This window comes from Henckelia pumila, chromosome 1 (genome assembly GCF_033568475.1).
Source record: "Henckelia pumila isolate YLH828 chromosome 1, ASM3356847v2, whole genome shotgun sequence".
NCBI classification, from domain to species: Eukaryota; Viridiplantae; Streptophyta; class Magnoliopsida; order Lamiales; family Gesneriaceae; genus Henckelia; species Henckelia pumila.
Window position 1 is genome coordinate 91,953,245 of NC_133120.1, and position 17,699 is coordinate 91,970,943.

General features: G+C 38.3%; 2 protein-coding genes across 2 annotated transcripts; one reads left to right on the top strand and one right to left on the bottom strand.

Annotated features, from left to right (window-relative positions):
• The first annotated feature begins 8,584 nt into the window (after positions 1 to 8,584).
• LOC140885074 (uncharacterized) lies at positions 8,585 to 14,268 on the top strand. Its single transcript, XM_073291998.1, has 5 exons — positions 8,585 to 9,038; positions 12,095 to 12,145; positions 12,685 to 12,747; positions 12,841 to 12,909; positions 13,705 to 14,268. Exons 1-5 carry the CDS (start codon positions 8,688 to 8,690, stop codon positions 13,963 to 13,965), a joined length of 795 nt encoding a protein of 264 aa, XP_073148099.1. The 5' UTR covers positions 8,585 to 8,687; the 3' UTR covers positions 13,966 to 14,268.
• Positions 14,269 to 14,595: 327 nt separating this feature from the next.
• Positions 14,596 to 17,130, bottom strand: LOC140874891 (acetylornithine aminotransferase, chloroplastic/mitochondrial). The gene is made up of 3 exons (XM_073278363.1): positions 16,589 to 17,130; positions 15,716 to 16,147; positions 14,596 to 15,365 (listed from the first exon to the last, which is right to left on the bottom strand). Exons 1-3 carry the CDS (start codon positions 16,994 to 16,996, stop codon positions 14,826 to 14,828), a joined length of 1,380 nt encoding a protein of 459 aa, XP_073134464.1. The 5' UTR covers positions 16,997 to 17,130; the 3' UTR covers positions 14,596 to 14,825.
• Between the last annotated feature and the right edge of the window lie 569 nt (positions 17,131 to 17,699).

The following is a 17,699-nucleotide window of genomic DNA, read 5'->3' on the forward strand; positions in this document are numbered from 1 at the left end:
TGGAGACCAGCAACAGGCGTGGACAGTTTATGATGCCAGCACAGCCTAGTGGATTTGTTGAGCCTCAAGCTCAATCTATCGTCCCCAGACTCAAGGGCAAGTGTTTGCTCTGTCTCAGGAGCAGGCTACTGAGGGAAGCGATCGCATGTTGGCAGGTAACTTCTTGTTATGTGGTATTCCTGCACTTGTATTAATTGATACTGGAGCATCGCATTCCTTTATTTCTAGTCGCTTCGTTAAGAGACATAGATTACCTTACGTATCATTAGATATGGATTTAGTTGTATCTACTCCGTTGGAGCAAAAGGTAGTAACTAAGCGTCTAGTGATGGGTTGCCTTCTGGAGTTTGAGGGTAATGTGTTATCGGCTAATTTGATGATATTAGCGATGACGGATTTTGACTGTATCTTGGGAATAGATATGCTGACTTTGTATCACGCTACTGTGGATTGTTATCAGCGTCTGGTACAGTTTCATCCCGTTGAGGGTGATAGTTGGTACTTTTATGGTGAGGGTGCGCGACCTCCGATGCCACTTGTTTCGGCTCTGAAGGCATGGCATGTCTTGGAGTCAGGTGGGGAGGGCTACCTCATCTATGCAGTTGATATGTCCATGAGTAGTACGGGTATTGATCAGCTACCGGTTGTCAGCGAGTTTTCTGACGTATTCCCTGATGAGATTCCTGGTTTTCCTCCGGTTCGAGAGGTTGAATTTGGTATTGATCTAGTACCAAGAACTACGCCTATATCCCGAGCACCTTATCGTCTGGCACCGTCAGAGATGAGGGAATTGAAACAGCAGTTGCAAGATCTTCTTGATAAGGGATATATTCGTCCGAGTGTTTCTCCGTGGGGAGCACCTGTTTTGTTTGTCAAGAAAAAAGATGGATCGATGCGATTATGTATTGATTACAGGCAGTTGAATCGTGTCACCATCAAGAATAAGTATCCTTTGCCGCGGATTGATGATCTGTTTGATCAACTACAGGGTACTTCTGTTTATTCGAAGATAGATCTGAGATCTGGATACCATCAGATGCGGGTACGAGACTCAGATATATCTACGACTGCTTTCAGGACCAGATACGGGCATTATGAGTTTCTGGTGATGCCATTCGGTTTGACGAATGCACCGGCAGTCTTTATGAATCTAATGAATCAGGTATTTCGAGATTATCTGGATAGATTTGTCATCGTTTTCATAGATGATATTCTTGTCTATTCTCATAATAAGGATGAGCATGCACAGCATTTGAGAATTGTTCTACAGACGTTACGAGATAAGCAGCTATATGCGAAATTAAGCAAGTGTGAATTCTGGCTTGATCGGGTAGTATTTCTCGGTCATGTGATTTCTAATGAAGGGATATCTGTTGATCCTAGTAAGATAGAGGCAGTGCTGAACTGGTCTCGACCGACGACGGTTGCTGAGATTCGTAGTTTCTTGGGTCTAGCGGGATATTACCGTTGGTTCATCGAGAATTTTTCACAGTTGGCCAGGCCTTTGACTCAGCTTACACGGAAAGATGTTGCCTTCATTTGGTCCTCGGATTGTGAGGAGTCATTTCACGAGCTGCGTAGACGTCTTACTACTGCACCTGTGCTAGCTCTACCTTCTGGATCAGGAGGTTATGTTGTCTATACTGATGTCTCTGGGCAGGGGTTAGGATGTGTTTTGACACAGCATGGACATGTTATTGCCTATGCTTCTCGACAGTTGAAGTTGCATGAGAGTAATTATCCAGTGCATGATCTCGAGTTAGCCGCCATTGTATTTGCGCTCAAGATTTGGAGACATTATCTTTATGGCGAGAAATTTGAGATATTTACGGATCACAAGAGTTTGAAGTATTTATTCACTCAGGCAGAGTTGAATATGCGACAGAGACGCTGGATGGATCTCCTGAAGGATTATGATTGTGAAATCAAATATCATCCAGGTTCTGCTAATCTTACTGCTGATGCCTTGAGTCGGCAGGTGAGACTGTCTGCACTTCAGACTAATGAAATATCTCATATGATTCAAGAGTGCTGTTCATTGAGTTTTACGCTCAAGCACAAGAAAGGGAGGAATGAGATTCGTTTGTATACTATTCTATCTGAGCCAGCATTGTATTCTCGGATCAGAGATGCTCAGATATCTGATGTTAAGACTCAGCGATTGGCACGTCTAGCCAATGGAGTTAATACATCTGGATTCCATTTTCAGGCAGATGGTTTATTGTGCCTATCCAATAGAGTGGTTGTACCTAATGTTGCGGAGCTCAGGAATGATATTCTATCTCAAGCTCACAGGAGTCGATTATCAGTTCATCCTGAAAGTATGAAAATGTATAAGGACTTGCGAACTAGATTCTGGTGGAAGGGGATGAAGCGAAGTGTGTATCAATTTATTTCGAGATGTTTGGTTTGTCAACAGGTCAAGGCTGAACATCGACTACCAGGTGGATTACTGCAGAATCTTGAGATTCCCGAATGGAAGTGGGAGCACGTGACTATGGATTTTGTTACCCACTTGCCTATGACTTCACGTCAGTGTGATGCTATCTGGGTTGTCGTTGACCGTTTGACAAAATCAGCACATTTCATTCCTTATAACCGGGAGTATTCTTATGATCGCATGGCACGCTTATATATCCAGGAGATTGTGCGATTACATGGGATTCCAGTAAGTATCGTCAGTGATAGAGATCCGCGATTTACTTCACGTTTTTGGGGTAGTTTTCAGCAGGCGTTGGGTACCACTCTGAGTTTGAGCACTGCATATCATCCGGAGACTGACGGGCAGTCAGAGCGCACTATTCGTACGCTGGAGGATATGCTACGTTCTTCTGTCATGGATTTTGGTTTATCTTGGCAGGATCAGTTACCTTTGATTGAATTTGCCTACAATAACAGTTATCATCGTAGTATTGATATGGCACCTTTCGAGGCATTGTATGGTCGACGGTGTCGTACTCCGTTATTCTGGGATGAAGTCGGGGAACGGCAAATCGAGGGTCCTGAATTGGTGCAGCAGATTGTAGACAAGGTAGATTTGATCAAGCATAGGATCAAAGTTGCTCAAGATAGACAAGCCAGTTATGCGAATATTCACCGCAGGCCACTTCAGTTTGAGCCTGGTGAATATGTTTTTCTGCGAGTATCACATTTCAGGAAGGTGATGAGATTTGGTGTGAAAGGCAAGTTGTCTCCTCGTTACATTGGGCCTTTCCAGATACTGGAGAAGATCGGAGATGTTGCTTATCGTTTGGCTTTACCGCCATCTCTTTCCAGTATACACAATGTTTTTCATGTGTCGTTGCTTCGACAGTACATAGCTGATGAATCTCATGTGATTCAATCTACTGATATTCAGCTAGAGCCAGATCTGTCTTTTGTTGAACGACCAATCTGTATCCTAGACAGGAAGGAGAAAGTTCTTCGGAACAAGACTATACCACTTGTGATGGTACAGTGGCAGCGCCGAGGTGTTGAAGAAGCAACTTGGGAAACTGAGAGTCGTATGCGAGCAGAATATCCTGAGTTGTTTGCTTTGTATTTTTGATTACCATATAAGATGTAATTACCGTTGTTGTAATAAGACATGGTTTGTTGTTGTTTCATATTGTTATCTTGATTTATCTTTAGATGTTATTTCGCGGACGAAATATCTAAAGGTGGGGAGAATGTAGTAACCCAGATACCATTTTAAGATAATAATATGTTAAACATGATTAAGGGTTGGTATTTAACCAATTTCGGAGTGTTATTGGACTTCAGAAGTAAAATTTGGGCTTTTTCATTTTGGGCCGGATAGTAAGTTCCGATCCCGGATAGTAAGCTCCGATCCCGGATAGTAAGCTCCGATCCCGGATAGTAAGCTCCGATCGGAACGGAAGCTCCGATCCTGGAACGGAAGTTCCGATCCCCAGCTGTCAAAAATGATCGATGACTCAGTCGCGAGTTTTGACAAGTGTCGGTCATAGAGCAGATCGGAAGCTCCGATCGTAGATCGGAAGTTCCGATCCTGGCGTGGCAGACATGCACGCAATGAGCTGGATCGGAAGCTCCGATCCCAAGATCGGTGGTTCCGATATATAAATAGGGCTCATTTGCTTCAGTTTTGAAATACGAATTCCCGCGTTTCCTTCTTCAGTTATATAGTGTGAGATATACACTTGAGGGCCCTATCGGTTAATAGTGAGGTTCTGAAATAACCACGGTGAGGTTATATTCATTCAGGACTAGCGACTCCAAAGGGCTAACTACGGACGAAGGTATGGTCCGGGAATCTATTTAAGTTTTGGGAGTACTTATTAGCTTAGTTAAGGCTTATAGAATTTATGTAGTGATACGGTGAACTTTTGAATATAAGCTTGGAACCTAGGATCCTTTTATACTTGAACTAGCCTAGAGGTACGTTCACATTGACTGAGATTGCCAGCGAGTATACATGTTTATATGTTGCATTTATTTGGCATTATTATATGGCATGATGTATGATTTACCATTTTTTTTTATATTCATATGTCATGTGCATATACACGTTGAGCCTATTCCTTGTTATACCTGATTATAGAGCCGCTCATCTCTATACTCGATAGTCTGTCACTGAGAGTACCGCGACGGCGGGGGCATTTATGTCTGTCTACTCTGGTGTACTAGACGAGTGTGGTTGCACCCAGAGGTTGATCCGTGCGGTGGCAGCACTCATATGGCGCCGGTACTGAGCATGACTTTTCAGATGACCCTGTACCAGTCATCATGTTGCATGCATTATATACATATGTTTACTCATATCTATGTACTGGGCGTAGCGCTCACGTCCTAGTTATTATCTTGGACACCCTATTCTATGGGGCAGGTCGCAGGATGGACGGAGCTGGTAGTTCAAGGCAGGACTAGGGAGCAGGAGCTTTGAAAGTTTTTATACAGCACGATTTATTAGCTGTATAATGTTTACTTTTAAGAATTTCGATATGGTTGTATCACTACAGATTTAAGCCTGAATTATATTACTAAACTGATATGTAAATTATGGATTATGTTTCCGCACGTTTTTACTCTGTTAAGTATTTTGCAGTATTAAGTTTAATGCATGCTATTAGTTGCCAGTTAGTAGGTGATTCCATGCAGGGTCACTACATGTCCAGAGGAGATGTGCTTGAGTTATACTTTTTTAGTGCAGCTCCAGAACCAACAGTGAAAGGATCACACGAACCCTTTCATTTCATCAAGCTGAGGAGACCTGATATAAACAGTCATAAATTTATCAAGGATCCTAGAACTGAAGAAATACCCTTGGTGTCCACTTTTGGGGAAAATGAGATCTCAACCAGAAGGGCATGGGGTATTTGGGTCTGTCTTACTGAGATGGACAAAGTCAAGTTTTCATTCAAATTTTATCAGAATTCTTTGAATGGATCATTTCTGTTGAACACAATGACAGGAAAAACTACATCATTTGCGGAAGAACTCTTCGAAAAGAAGAGAAACCTTTTGTGGAACAGCAAGCTGCCGAGGAGTAAAGAAACTCGCCGAAAATTTTGTAACATGGCTCATATTGGATGATGGTCAGAGAATATCTGCCCAGAATGCCCAAATCAGAAGGAGCCAGAATTTGAAAAAATCTTTAGACCCCGAATGGATCGAAAGAATTTTTCCGAAACAAGAAAAGGTGGACAAGGACCACCGAAGATGCATTTTCACAGGGGCCTACTTCAAAAGCAAAAGATGCCCCGACAACAATAAAACAGGCATGTGAGGAGAATAAAGCCAAAATAAAGTGGCAGACATGTGATTCCTCCACTAGTAAAAGATGCCATCAATAATGACATAAAAAATTCCAGACAGCTGCCTCCTCCACTAGTAAAAAATGTCATCAATAATGACAAAAAAAAAAATACAAGACAGCTGTGAGATTTCCTGAAGTTTCTCGGTGAAACGAGTGGAACTACAGCTATAAATATAGGCATTTGAGGAAGCTGAAGATATCGATCATTCCCTTCAGTTTTCTTACAAATAAATTGTTGTAATATTTCTCTTTCTATTGTATTAAGTTTTCTTTTATGTATTTCAAGAACAAGGTTACTATGAGTAGCTAAACAAGTTGTCTTCTCCTCTTCAAAGGAGTTGATTTATGTAATAATATTATGTCTGAATAAATTTCCTAAATCTCTCGTTCTGAATAATACCATACGCCTTAAGGTAGAAAACGAATTAAGGCTGTGCTGGGTGTCGTTGAAGAAGCTTGTGCAGAAACCATCTGTTGCGACTGCGTGGTTGAAGTGTGAGGAGCACTTCGTAAAACTCGGCAGGTATGATCCGACGACATTATGGTCAAAGAGGAATTTAAATTTAATTCATTTTACGGAAGCATGTTGGACCCTAATCTGGAGTATATCGGCTGAAAACCTTGCATAACTAATAGTCTTGCATGGCCGGGACTGGTTCGATAGGTATAACAAAGTCACGTACAAAGAATTAGTTTTAATTATATTTTAATTCAAATATGGGGACCATTAGGGAGTGAAAATAAAGAAAATGGTGGGTAAGGAATTAAGTTAAAGAGAAGTTTGGTAGTGGAGAGTTTAAAATAATTTGCCCTATATAAAAAGAAAAATGACGTGGTCTCTTCGTCCGCATTTAAAATAGTTTATTTATATAAAAAAAATTATATGTTCTTTTGGTCAATGTAAAAAGTCAAAATCCAGGTGTGTTCGGTAATTTCAAATCACCATTTCCATTTATTTATAAATTTAATAAATTAATAAATTTTAAAATAAATGGTTAAATATTTCTTTTCAAGAGTTATCGTGTTCTTGTTTGGGGTCAAGTGTGATGTGGATGTCATAAAAATCATATGACCCAAAAAAAATATAATAAAGGAAACTTAAAATGCATCTTTTGGAATACAAAAATTCACGTGATATTGTCTTACATATTAATTTTATAAGATATATTTGGTGTCGATCAAAATTCATGTAATAATATTATTTTTTATATTAAAAATATTATTTTTTATTTTATATATAGATCGAATCGATATGTTCATTCATATATATTTCTAAAATATATATAGTTCAACATTAATATTATCAATATGCGTCAAATTGACTCAAGATATTTTGCGCATCACAATAAACATACTTTCATACACATGCATTAAAAAGGACATATATACACTCTAATATAATACCGAGAAAAAGGTACATCATAAAAGAAAAGAGAGCTACACAATTAGTCCGAGCACATCGTGCTTACTTTAGTTATTAATATAAATTAATAACATATTTCTTATGAGATAATCTAACAAATTTATATATTTGAAATCGGGTCCATTCGATTTATAAATACGATAAAAAGTAATATTTTTGACATAAAATATATTATATTTTTATATATGTTCAAATATTGTTAACATATAATATTAGTGTGAATTAAACTTTAAACTCGTTTATGCATTAATCAATCAAGCTAGCCACGTACCAAACCTTCAGAATTTGACTAATTAATATATAGTAACGTAAAACTACCGGAGTAACTACATTTTAATTTTATCCTCTCATTATAATCATTATGTCTCGAAAATATCATCCCTGTATTAATAATATGTTAGTAATTCACTGGATTCGGATTCATCCCAACTTTATGTATCAATTCACTCGTGAGATGTAATAATTAAATATGAATGATACGAAAGATAGTAAACTGAAAAATATAAATAACATAACGTTAACATTCGTTTAAACATAGTTTCAGACTTTCAGTACCAATTATTTAGAAATCTTCTTTGTAAAAATATATAGATAGTTATATGTATAAACACAACAACCTCTGGTGAATTTTAAAATTCCCAAAACACCTCGTTTTCTTTTCCCTTTTTTTAGGTCTCTCTATTTCTTTTTTATTCAGTAAATATAAATTTATGTAAAAAAATTTAAAAACTTGTTAAAAATCGGAAGATGTACGTTAAATTCCGATTTCTTGAACAAAAAATACTCATTAAAAAAAAACAATCGAACGAAAATAAAAATCAAGCACACGAGACTAGTATCAGTACGTATTAAAGTATCAAACAAAGTACCATAAAGTGGTCCTCCAAAGGGGGTGGCACTCTACCTATGGAGCTGCTTCTACGTATTAATTAAACACACACAAAATTATATAATTTGTATTCGTAGACAAACCATGTGTTTTTTTTTTAATAAAAAAAAAATAGAACTCTAGTTACTTATCTATCATTCCACGCTAGAACTAGAAGAATAGAAAAATGTAAGCTGATTTAATTTGTTTCACGACTAGTGAACTTTAATTGTAATACATCAAATATAACTTATTTAAAAAAAACATTTTACTAAATTAAACATAAAAATAAAATGAAGTATCCTAAAAAATAATTTTTATAAATCGAATCGAATAAAACAAATTCGATAATAGAAAAATGTTAAAGATTGGTCTTAGCCACCTCATTACACATAATCGAAATCGTCGGCCCCAAACACACACAAGGAGTTGTCACCAAGCATCTTCACCACACACGCACGCATACATATAAAACACACTCCTCTCCTCTCCCAATATATATATATATATATATATATATATATAGACACACATTAAATTTGTGTGAACTTCTCATTCAGATTTTCTTTGCCACCACCATTCCATTTTCCCATCTCCCCTTTCTCTCTCTGTAAGCAGTGATGGATTCCGGTGATGACGACTGGGTGAAAGCCGCCATGTCCGACGACACCATGGTGGTGGAGCTTCTGGCGCGCCTAAACCACGCGTCGTCCACGCCGCCACGTCATATCAAGCCGGCGGTGTGCCCGCTAGAGTGGACGGTGCGTCAACGCAGGTCAAAGCCTGTTGCCGTTACCAATACCTCGAAGAATCAGGCTCCCAGGGCCAGCCCCACCACGCCGCTGTCGTGGAGCGGTGCCACATCCTACAGCGGCGGATGTGGTGGGGGAGGCGGCGGCGCCACCTCTCCCGAGGGAGGTCTGGAAGAGTCCAGCCGACCGTCTAAACCATCTACCTCCACGAGATCTAAGGTTTGTACACGCAAAAAGGTCACAAAAAAAGAAAAGATACACATGCAGCATACATACATGTACTTTGTTTCGTGTTCAAGCGTTTGCTCACGCAAGCGTGTTCTTCTCCGGAGACGAAAGTCAATTTCCGGAGTCCGGTGGCGTCGCGTCGGCGGCGGAACTGTTATCGTTGGAGGAGATGTCGTTTCTCCGAGTCTTTCCTCGACACAGCTCTCGTGTCAGTTGTCATTCCATGATCTCATTGGAATTGACGGAAATACCCCTGCGTATCGCTTATATTTACTGCCACGCTGACGCAGGTGGAAGCCAGATTCGGCCATTCCGAACCTTTAACCTTTTGTCTTCTATTCTCCACCTGCTTGCCTTTTTTGTCACTTTCCAATAATACCCCTCCTCTGCCGCGGGGCGGCCTCCTGAAAGCCCGGGACAGTTCAGTCATCTGACGATCCCGGCATCTACTCCGGCTGATTGACCGAAATGCCCCTCCACGTTTCCATCCCACCACTTCCATTTATTAACAACATTAACATCAATATTAATATTATTTATCTGCAGTAATTTTTGGATCCTCCTCCCCTTCTTTTTCTCGATCATTCAACGCATGTAAGCAAATATATGATCTAATATGTTGCTATTTATGACGATATATTTATCGATTTACCGTATATGTGACGAAATATATGGTGGGATCATTTCACTTTAATTTTGTGAGCTGAGCAGTCAGCAGCCCATCTTCCCATTAATATCCGCCTTATTTAATCTACAATTGCAGAATGCACCCTTTCCCCGAAGGGCATTCGCGTCATTTCATTTTCCTACTATATATATATATATATATATATAATATTGGAAAGTTTCTAGCTTCGCTCTGATCCGATACCCAACAGTGGATCTAAGAATTTGTGGATTCAGTGTTATTTTTTATGTACATTTTTTATTTGGTTGGGACGAGTGAATTTTGGAGTTGTTCCCTTTGCTTTGTTAGGTTAGGCTGAAAGCCTCACAAGTCAAACTATGTTAACAAGTGTCATAAACCCTATTCGTTGGACTATAAATTTCCAATTCTGAGCTTAATGCCCAAGAAAATGGAACAAGAATAATAGTTGGAAATAGGATTATTATAAAAACAAATTTTAGAATAAGTATCTTTTTTTTATGGAATAAGTATTATTTAAAAAAAAGGGTTGACCCCGAAGGGAGTCAGAGGCCCATTGACTCATGCGGAGGGTAAATCGAGGGATGTGCACGAGCGGCAGGGACCTGATGGAGGTAGCACATGACCCAATCCCTAGAGCATACTCCTTCAATATTTCAGCATGAAATATGCTCCACACGAGGGATCGAACCCGCAACGCGTGGCCTCAAACCTTACCAACTTCGCCTTTGCCTCTGTGGGCTATGGAATAAGTATTATTATAATTTGACTTGGAGGGTTTCTGTATAGGGATATTGTGGTCAATTGATTAGGGGGTGTGGTGCCCTGTTTAAGCGGTGGTGGGGACATAGGTCTGCGTTTTGTTTGGTGGAGCGTTGTTAGTGGTTGAACACTTTATGTTTAAAGATAAAGAAATTCAAGTCTCGTTAGTATTAAATTAGGGGAGAAATCCAAGGTGCGTGAAGCATGAACCCGAGTGTAAATTTATTTATTTTTTTGGTATATATATATATATATATCTAGTTATTCTTTATCTGTTTCTGCTTGTCTTTATCATCTAACCATTGTATGCCACTTGTGCACAACTAGAAGCGAACAATCCAAGGCACCGAACAACTGTACATGAAAAATAAAAAACTTGTCCTTTCACAAAAATAAAGACTTGTTCTAACAGAGTTCGGAATCGGAAATGGGCGAAAAAGGACTTCTTGTAAGCATTTGGTCAAACGTGGGGATTTAATCTAGAGGATGGTTCAATATTTTTATCGGGTTAAATTCACATACATTTTTCAATAATAATATGATATATATTATGTTATATATGTGATTTAAAATTTTGTTTCGTTTTAGGAGATGCGAGTGTCTCGACTTTTCCAGGCTTCCCGGTGTGGATTGAAATGTAAATGCGTTTCATTGTATATGAAGTCGCATCAAGCTAGGGTCTGCAAGTGTCGATGTTTATATATATGTATGGACAAAGAGGAGCGAATAGGATTTGGAAGTTAGACTTGGACAGGTTTTGCTCAACCATACATTTTCCTGTAAGGAATACGGATGGAGTCGTTTTTCTTGGATCTTCCGAGGCAGTCACAGATTAAGATATTGCTTTAAAAATATTTGAGAAGGTTGATTATGGTGGGCTATTTCCCCTTTCATCTGTTTGATATGTATCTTTTTTTAGGTCCAGGAAACTAGATATTTGGTCGAATAAGGGTTAGTTGTATATGAAGGATTGGGACAGGAGAATGGGTAGAAGATGATTTGATGCAAAACGTGTGGAAAAGTGCGTGGTGTCGATTTAGCTCTGTAGTTGGAGCGGGGGGGTGGGTTCCACTTTTTGTCACCAAACTATGGGTTGTAAGCTGATAATAAATTGCCAGATCAACCTCATCAACTAACTTTGGGTTCCTTGATTAATTTACATTTCCACGTCTTTGTTTTATCCCTTTACTTTATTTGGGGCTGCTTCAGTTTCCTCGTTTAAAGAAATGAGAGCAATTCATCTTTCAAAACATACCTATATCTGCTCAAGATATCTTTTTCTAAATATTCTTGGTCCATATCAGGAACATGAGTTGAGTAGGCTGTTTATTCATGGACAACATATCCTCGAGTTCTATCAAACTTTTCTTTTCTTTTCTTTTGTTGCCATAAAGACAAATAAAAGTCTCGGAGATGAACAAACAACCATTTCTACACTTTCTCAGTTAAACTTTTACGTAATGAAAATTGTCAAAATTAAAGAAACAGAAAATCTATAATGGTATTTGTCACATTGCCATCCATGTTGCATATGTAGGAACATTAAACTGTTTTTTCTATTACACTTCACCATGGTTAAAAATAGCTTTACAAACTGGATGCACATTGAATCACTCATTGATTGTGTTTTATATTGCAGGCTAATGGTGAAGGTGAGAAATCCTCCTTCAAGAGGTCGCGAAAGAAGAAGGTGAATCTATTTGGTTATCAAACTTGCTTAGATTTTATGTTAAAACATTCTTTGATAGCTCAAACATTCAATACAACCGATGCAGTTGCTAAGTCATAAGAAACAATAGTTGTTTTTCTTTAATCGTTGACTGCAGTTATGGTTTCTGGATGTCATGTACTCTTGAAATATCTGTATGATGCTGGTTACAAAGGTGAATTATTTCAACTTCGAAGAAAATAACTGAGTTGTGATGTCAGTTCTGGAAAACTGAAAAGAAGGTCTTGCCTTATTTGTGTAATTAGCCAGGATCTTGATTCAGCTTTTAGGGACCGGGATTTCTTTGTCTAAGTGCAGTTTCCATGTCGACTGAAAGCTGCAATCGACGTAGTTTATGCATGCAAAATTGATGCCCTTAAATATATTTTTTGCCCTTAAATATATATATTATATTTTTAAAAGTGATACTCTTTAATATTTGAGAAAGTGGTGATAACAAAAGGAGTAGCATTAACCTTCAAGAGTCTTACAGTTTTATTGTATATGATGTTTATGTGCAGACACTGGTTGAACTCAAAGAAGAGGAAAATTTGCTTGTTAAAGAAAGAAGAGAGCTGAAAAGAGTACATACCTATTTTTGTCGCTTTTATTCCCTACATAAATTTCAGGCTTATTCAACATTAAAAATATTTAAGCACGACCCTCCTGCTCTTCAGGGTATAGCATCCTTGCGCCTAAAATTGGAGAAACAAAGGGCTACAAACAAAAGCTTGAAGAGGACGAAGGTGCAATTGCCTGAACTCCTTCATTTGTCCAATTATTATGCATGCTCCATTTGGTTTTTTTTCTTATCAATTCACTATTTGGTACATAAACTTGACTTTGGTGTAAATGACCTCATTTCACTAAAATGTAATGCACTTTCTTTTCAAGTATATTTATAGATATTTATATGGAATTATACCGAAAATGAACGTGATCTCAAGTGGATAATGCATGATGATCAGGATATGCACCGCCTATTTAGAAGTGACTTTTCAGAAATATGCCTAGGTTTTGGCAGTGCTCTCTTCTCGTGAAGTATACTTGGATAAAGTACTTCAATTTACATAAATATACATCTGATGCGAAACATATTTTTAAAACTCTACCTGTAAAGTTAGTTACTAAATCACAAATTGATTCAAGATAGCCTTTACACTGTTTTCTTTCCTGATGTATGGAGGATTTTGAAGTGTAAGTTGACATAAATGGCTAGCTCTGAATGCTTCTTTCGTTGTGCTTATGTGTCATTTCCAATCTTGGTATTGTAATATTGAAATATCGTTATGCTTGTTGTATGTCACCTTAGAACTCCCAATTTTGATATGGTCGTCGCTCAATTTCAACAATCATATTCATTCACATGCTTTTCTGTTCTCTCTTTGCACATTAAGATTATGCTATAGGTAATCATCAGAGCATCTTGCAAAAGGTTTTATCACTGGAAAGCTGTGACGATTGCTTAGCATAAAAAGTTTTGGTCCTGTGTTGCCTTCCAACATTTTTCATCTGGGAACCTGATACGATCATTTTTACAGATTGAACTGCAAATGCTTAATGATAGAGTGACAACATCCGTAAGCAAGGGAATGGTTTCAGTTCAACTTCAGCAAAAGAAAACAGCTTTTGATTCCATCCCTAATATGGTGGCACCAATCTTAAACAGCGATGATATTCTTACATGTTCCAGTCTAAAGCAGAAGGAAATTGCCGCATTTAATCCTAAATTTGTGGTTCCTGACCTGAACATGCCGTTCGAGGAAGATCACAGCCTAGAAGTTGCTTGTGAGGTGAGCTAGAATCAATAAAATATAATGAAAGAATCCCAATACGGAATAAGGGCTAACCTTGATTTAGAACAAAACTGCTGTAACTATCTGATAGAGCCAATTACATATTTCGACATGAAAGAACTACCTGTAGTTAGGATATATTCTTTTTGTTTAGTTATGAAGGAAAGTTCCAGGGAATTTTTTTACGGATCTTCAACTGTTAGATGCAGTTATATTCTTTTCTTCAATGTCTAGTTTTCCTTTGTGGAAATGTTTTTAGTATGAAGATAAAATGTGAACTCTTTTATATATATCCATATATATATATATGCATACATTTTTTTTTAAAATTGAAATGCTTGTGTTCGATGTGTGATACAACTGTGCTGCCTGTGTTCTCCAAATCGATCGTGTTATTGGCATTCGAATTCTCAAGTTAAATATCCATCCAAAACACAACCTCAGAATACATGCGTCAATCATTAAGCATATGCAAAAGATACTGTTGAGAGGATTGGTATTCTCAAAATATGTAACTTCGAAAATTATAAACACAAACTACTAAATGAATCTCTGAACTTGTCTACTAATGGCCAGTCTCCAAGTTCTATGTACACTCGCTCTACACTTTGTATGAAATTTGGTGAATATCATTCGACAAATGATAACATGTAAGGTACCCAATGACCATTTTAGGAGATAATTTTTTTTAAAAAAAAAACACAGATATTAAAATTTTCTATCCTCTGCCCATCGTTATAGAGAATAACCCTCATATTTTTACAACTGAAAGAAACGTTGTCAATATAAACACGCAAATAACTCTTTTACATCAATTTTTTGACATGTCAGATGCCACGTAAAATCCCAAATTCCAGCTGGAGACTCTACGGATTAACAGGCTCATCGAGCACAGGCATACATCTGCCCAAGATCTCAACAGCTTGATCAAGTTCCCGCTTCGTGATAATCAAGGGTGGGACCATTCTAACTACATTTCCTTTCCCCGCAGTCAGGATAAGGAGCCCCGATTGTTGACATGCCTCGACCAAAGGGGATGCAGATACATCAAGTTCCATACCCACAATGAGACCTGAACCTCTAATCTCTTTCACGTGTGAGTTTTTTCCCAATTTTTGGATTAACAAGTCTTTAAAATACTTGCCTTTATCCGAGACACTAGATAAAAAGCTAGGATTTGAGATTTTGTCCAGCACGGCGATTGCAGCCGTACAAACAAGCGGGCTACCTGCGAATGTGCTACCATGGTCACCATGGCTTATAGCTGCAGCAACTTTTTCGGTCACCAGAACTGCACCAATGGGAAGACCTCCGGCAAGAGGCTTGGCAAGGGTCATTATGTCTGGGAATACACCATAAGCTTCGTGTGCCCAGAGATATCCCGTTCGACCTAAGCCACATTGTACCTGGGAACATTAACATAACATGAGCCAGGACTTAGTAACTATTCATGGTAAGTATACTTCAAGATTACATCTTTTTTCATGGCCCAATTCATATATACCTTAATGCCGGACAATATCACAAAAGTGTATCTGAGACACATGAATATACGCTAGCATAAAAACTATTTAAAAAATGAATTGTTTCTACTCCCTATATGTATTTTGCTCTCATGTTCTATTCAGACAACTGAAAATCATGGTGACAACAAGACAACTGCACCATGATTCTAACAAATAATTGGTCATAAGAATGCATTATTCAGGTTGATCAAGCAAGGGTGATAATAACATCTTTAAAATTAATCTTTTACCTCATCAAACACAAGAAGGCACCCAACATTATCACAAGCCACACGGAGTGACGAGATAAATTCCTTTGTCGCGCTATGTATACCGCCTTCTCCTTGAAGTGGTTCCACAAACACTGCAGCGATCTTTCCACTTTGAATTGCTTCTGTAGCTGCTTGAATATCACCATATTCCAAGAAAGTGACTCCTGGCATAACAGGTTCAAATGGCGTACGATAATGCTCTTTGCTTGTCAATGCAAGAGCACCCATTGTTCTTCCATGGAAGCAATTTGAGAAGGCAATAAACCCCGTTGGTGGTTCCTTATCATGATGCGAAAATTTTTGAAATTTTCTAGCAAACTTAACTGCAGCTTCGTTAGCTTCAGTTCCAGAATTGCAGAAGAAGACTCGATCAGCAAAAGAGAGAGAAACCAAACATTTCGCAAGTTCTATCTGAAGTAACAAGCTATCAGTTAGCTTTTATTTAACAAATAAAAAGTCATAGAAACGAACTAATAACTCCAACATATCAAGATCCATTGCACCATCAATTAACTTCCTCAAAGTAACAGTTGTAAGAACTAAGAAGGTAATCATCATTAAAAAAAAAAAAGAATCCTTGTAGAGTAACACATTTAAATGCACTTATCCTTTTATCCTTCCAACTTCATTATATACCTCAAACGAGGAAAGAACATCAAATGACATTATTCTTTCAGAAAATTTGTGATAAAAACTGCACAAGACTTGCTATGTTTAGATTTGGATAGTTTCAACCCAAAATGAATTCCAAGTAAAAGATGCACCCAAAAATCAATCTTTTCCGAGGAATAAAGCAGCCCCATTATGACAGAAATGAAACACTAAACAAAAAACACCGGGAAAAAACATTACCTGTGGTTCAGAGTAAAAAATATTGCTGACATGAGTTAGAGTATCAGCTTGCTGCCTGACCGCAGCGACCCAATCCGGATCCCCGTGACCGAGGGCGTTCACGGCAATCCCAGAAGTTAAGTCCAGATACTCTCGTCCCTCAACATCGTACAACTTACACCCTTTACCACTTGACAACACCAGCGGCGCCCTAGCATATGTCCCCACGATAAATTTCTTATCTTCGGCAATTATTTCTGCACTCCTGTTAGCTTGGATCAATGGATTTGGATTGGAATCGGGTGTTCGCACGTCCACGTTAAGGCATGCTGATGGCGGCGAGCGATAATTGGAGAGCCGGAGGGGTAGTGAAATGCGGGGGGAAAGCGAGCTTGAAGAGTTGGGGGACAGCAGAGATGTGAAGTTCATTATTTGCTTGGTGGCGGCGGCGCTGCCGTGCAAGGAGGCGGAGTTTCGAAGGGGTTTAGTTTTGTGGAGTCGAAGCAGAGCACCGTTTTGGTTCGCCAAGCCGCCTCGGTTTTTTTTTCACTTTCGTTTTTGTACTTTTGAAGGTACCTTTTTATTAATTATAAACGTCGTTTGTCCGCATAATACGTGTGTATGGTATATATACCGACTATTTATAGAAAATATATTTATGTTTAGAATAATAATTTTTTCATATTTATTTCCTTATTACTTTATTTTTATACATAAATAAGAATATTATGTGGAGAGCTAGGTTGACAAAGAATCTTCATATGTTTTAGAGATTATTAACGGTAGTTATTTTTAAATATCTGAATACCAAATAAAATGGTTGCAACACATTCTATATCTAAACGCCACCCCATTTTTGTCTCCACTCTCCCATGTTTCCAGAAACATGAAATTTTGGCCAGAAATTCGATTTTCCATGCCAATATTTTTTTGGACTAATTTGTCGCACATGGTTCACTCGGTGTAGTAAGTACCTGACTAGCATAGTTGCAGGCTATTGCGTTAATCCGGGGTTTACCCAGAGCGCACCGAAAAGTATCGGCGGCGGATTCTCACGTCAAAAAAAAAAAAAAAAAAAACATAAATTGTTACGTGGAAGTACGTCAGATAATTTTCTAATTTTTCTTTTGAA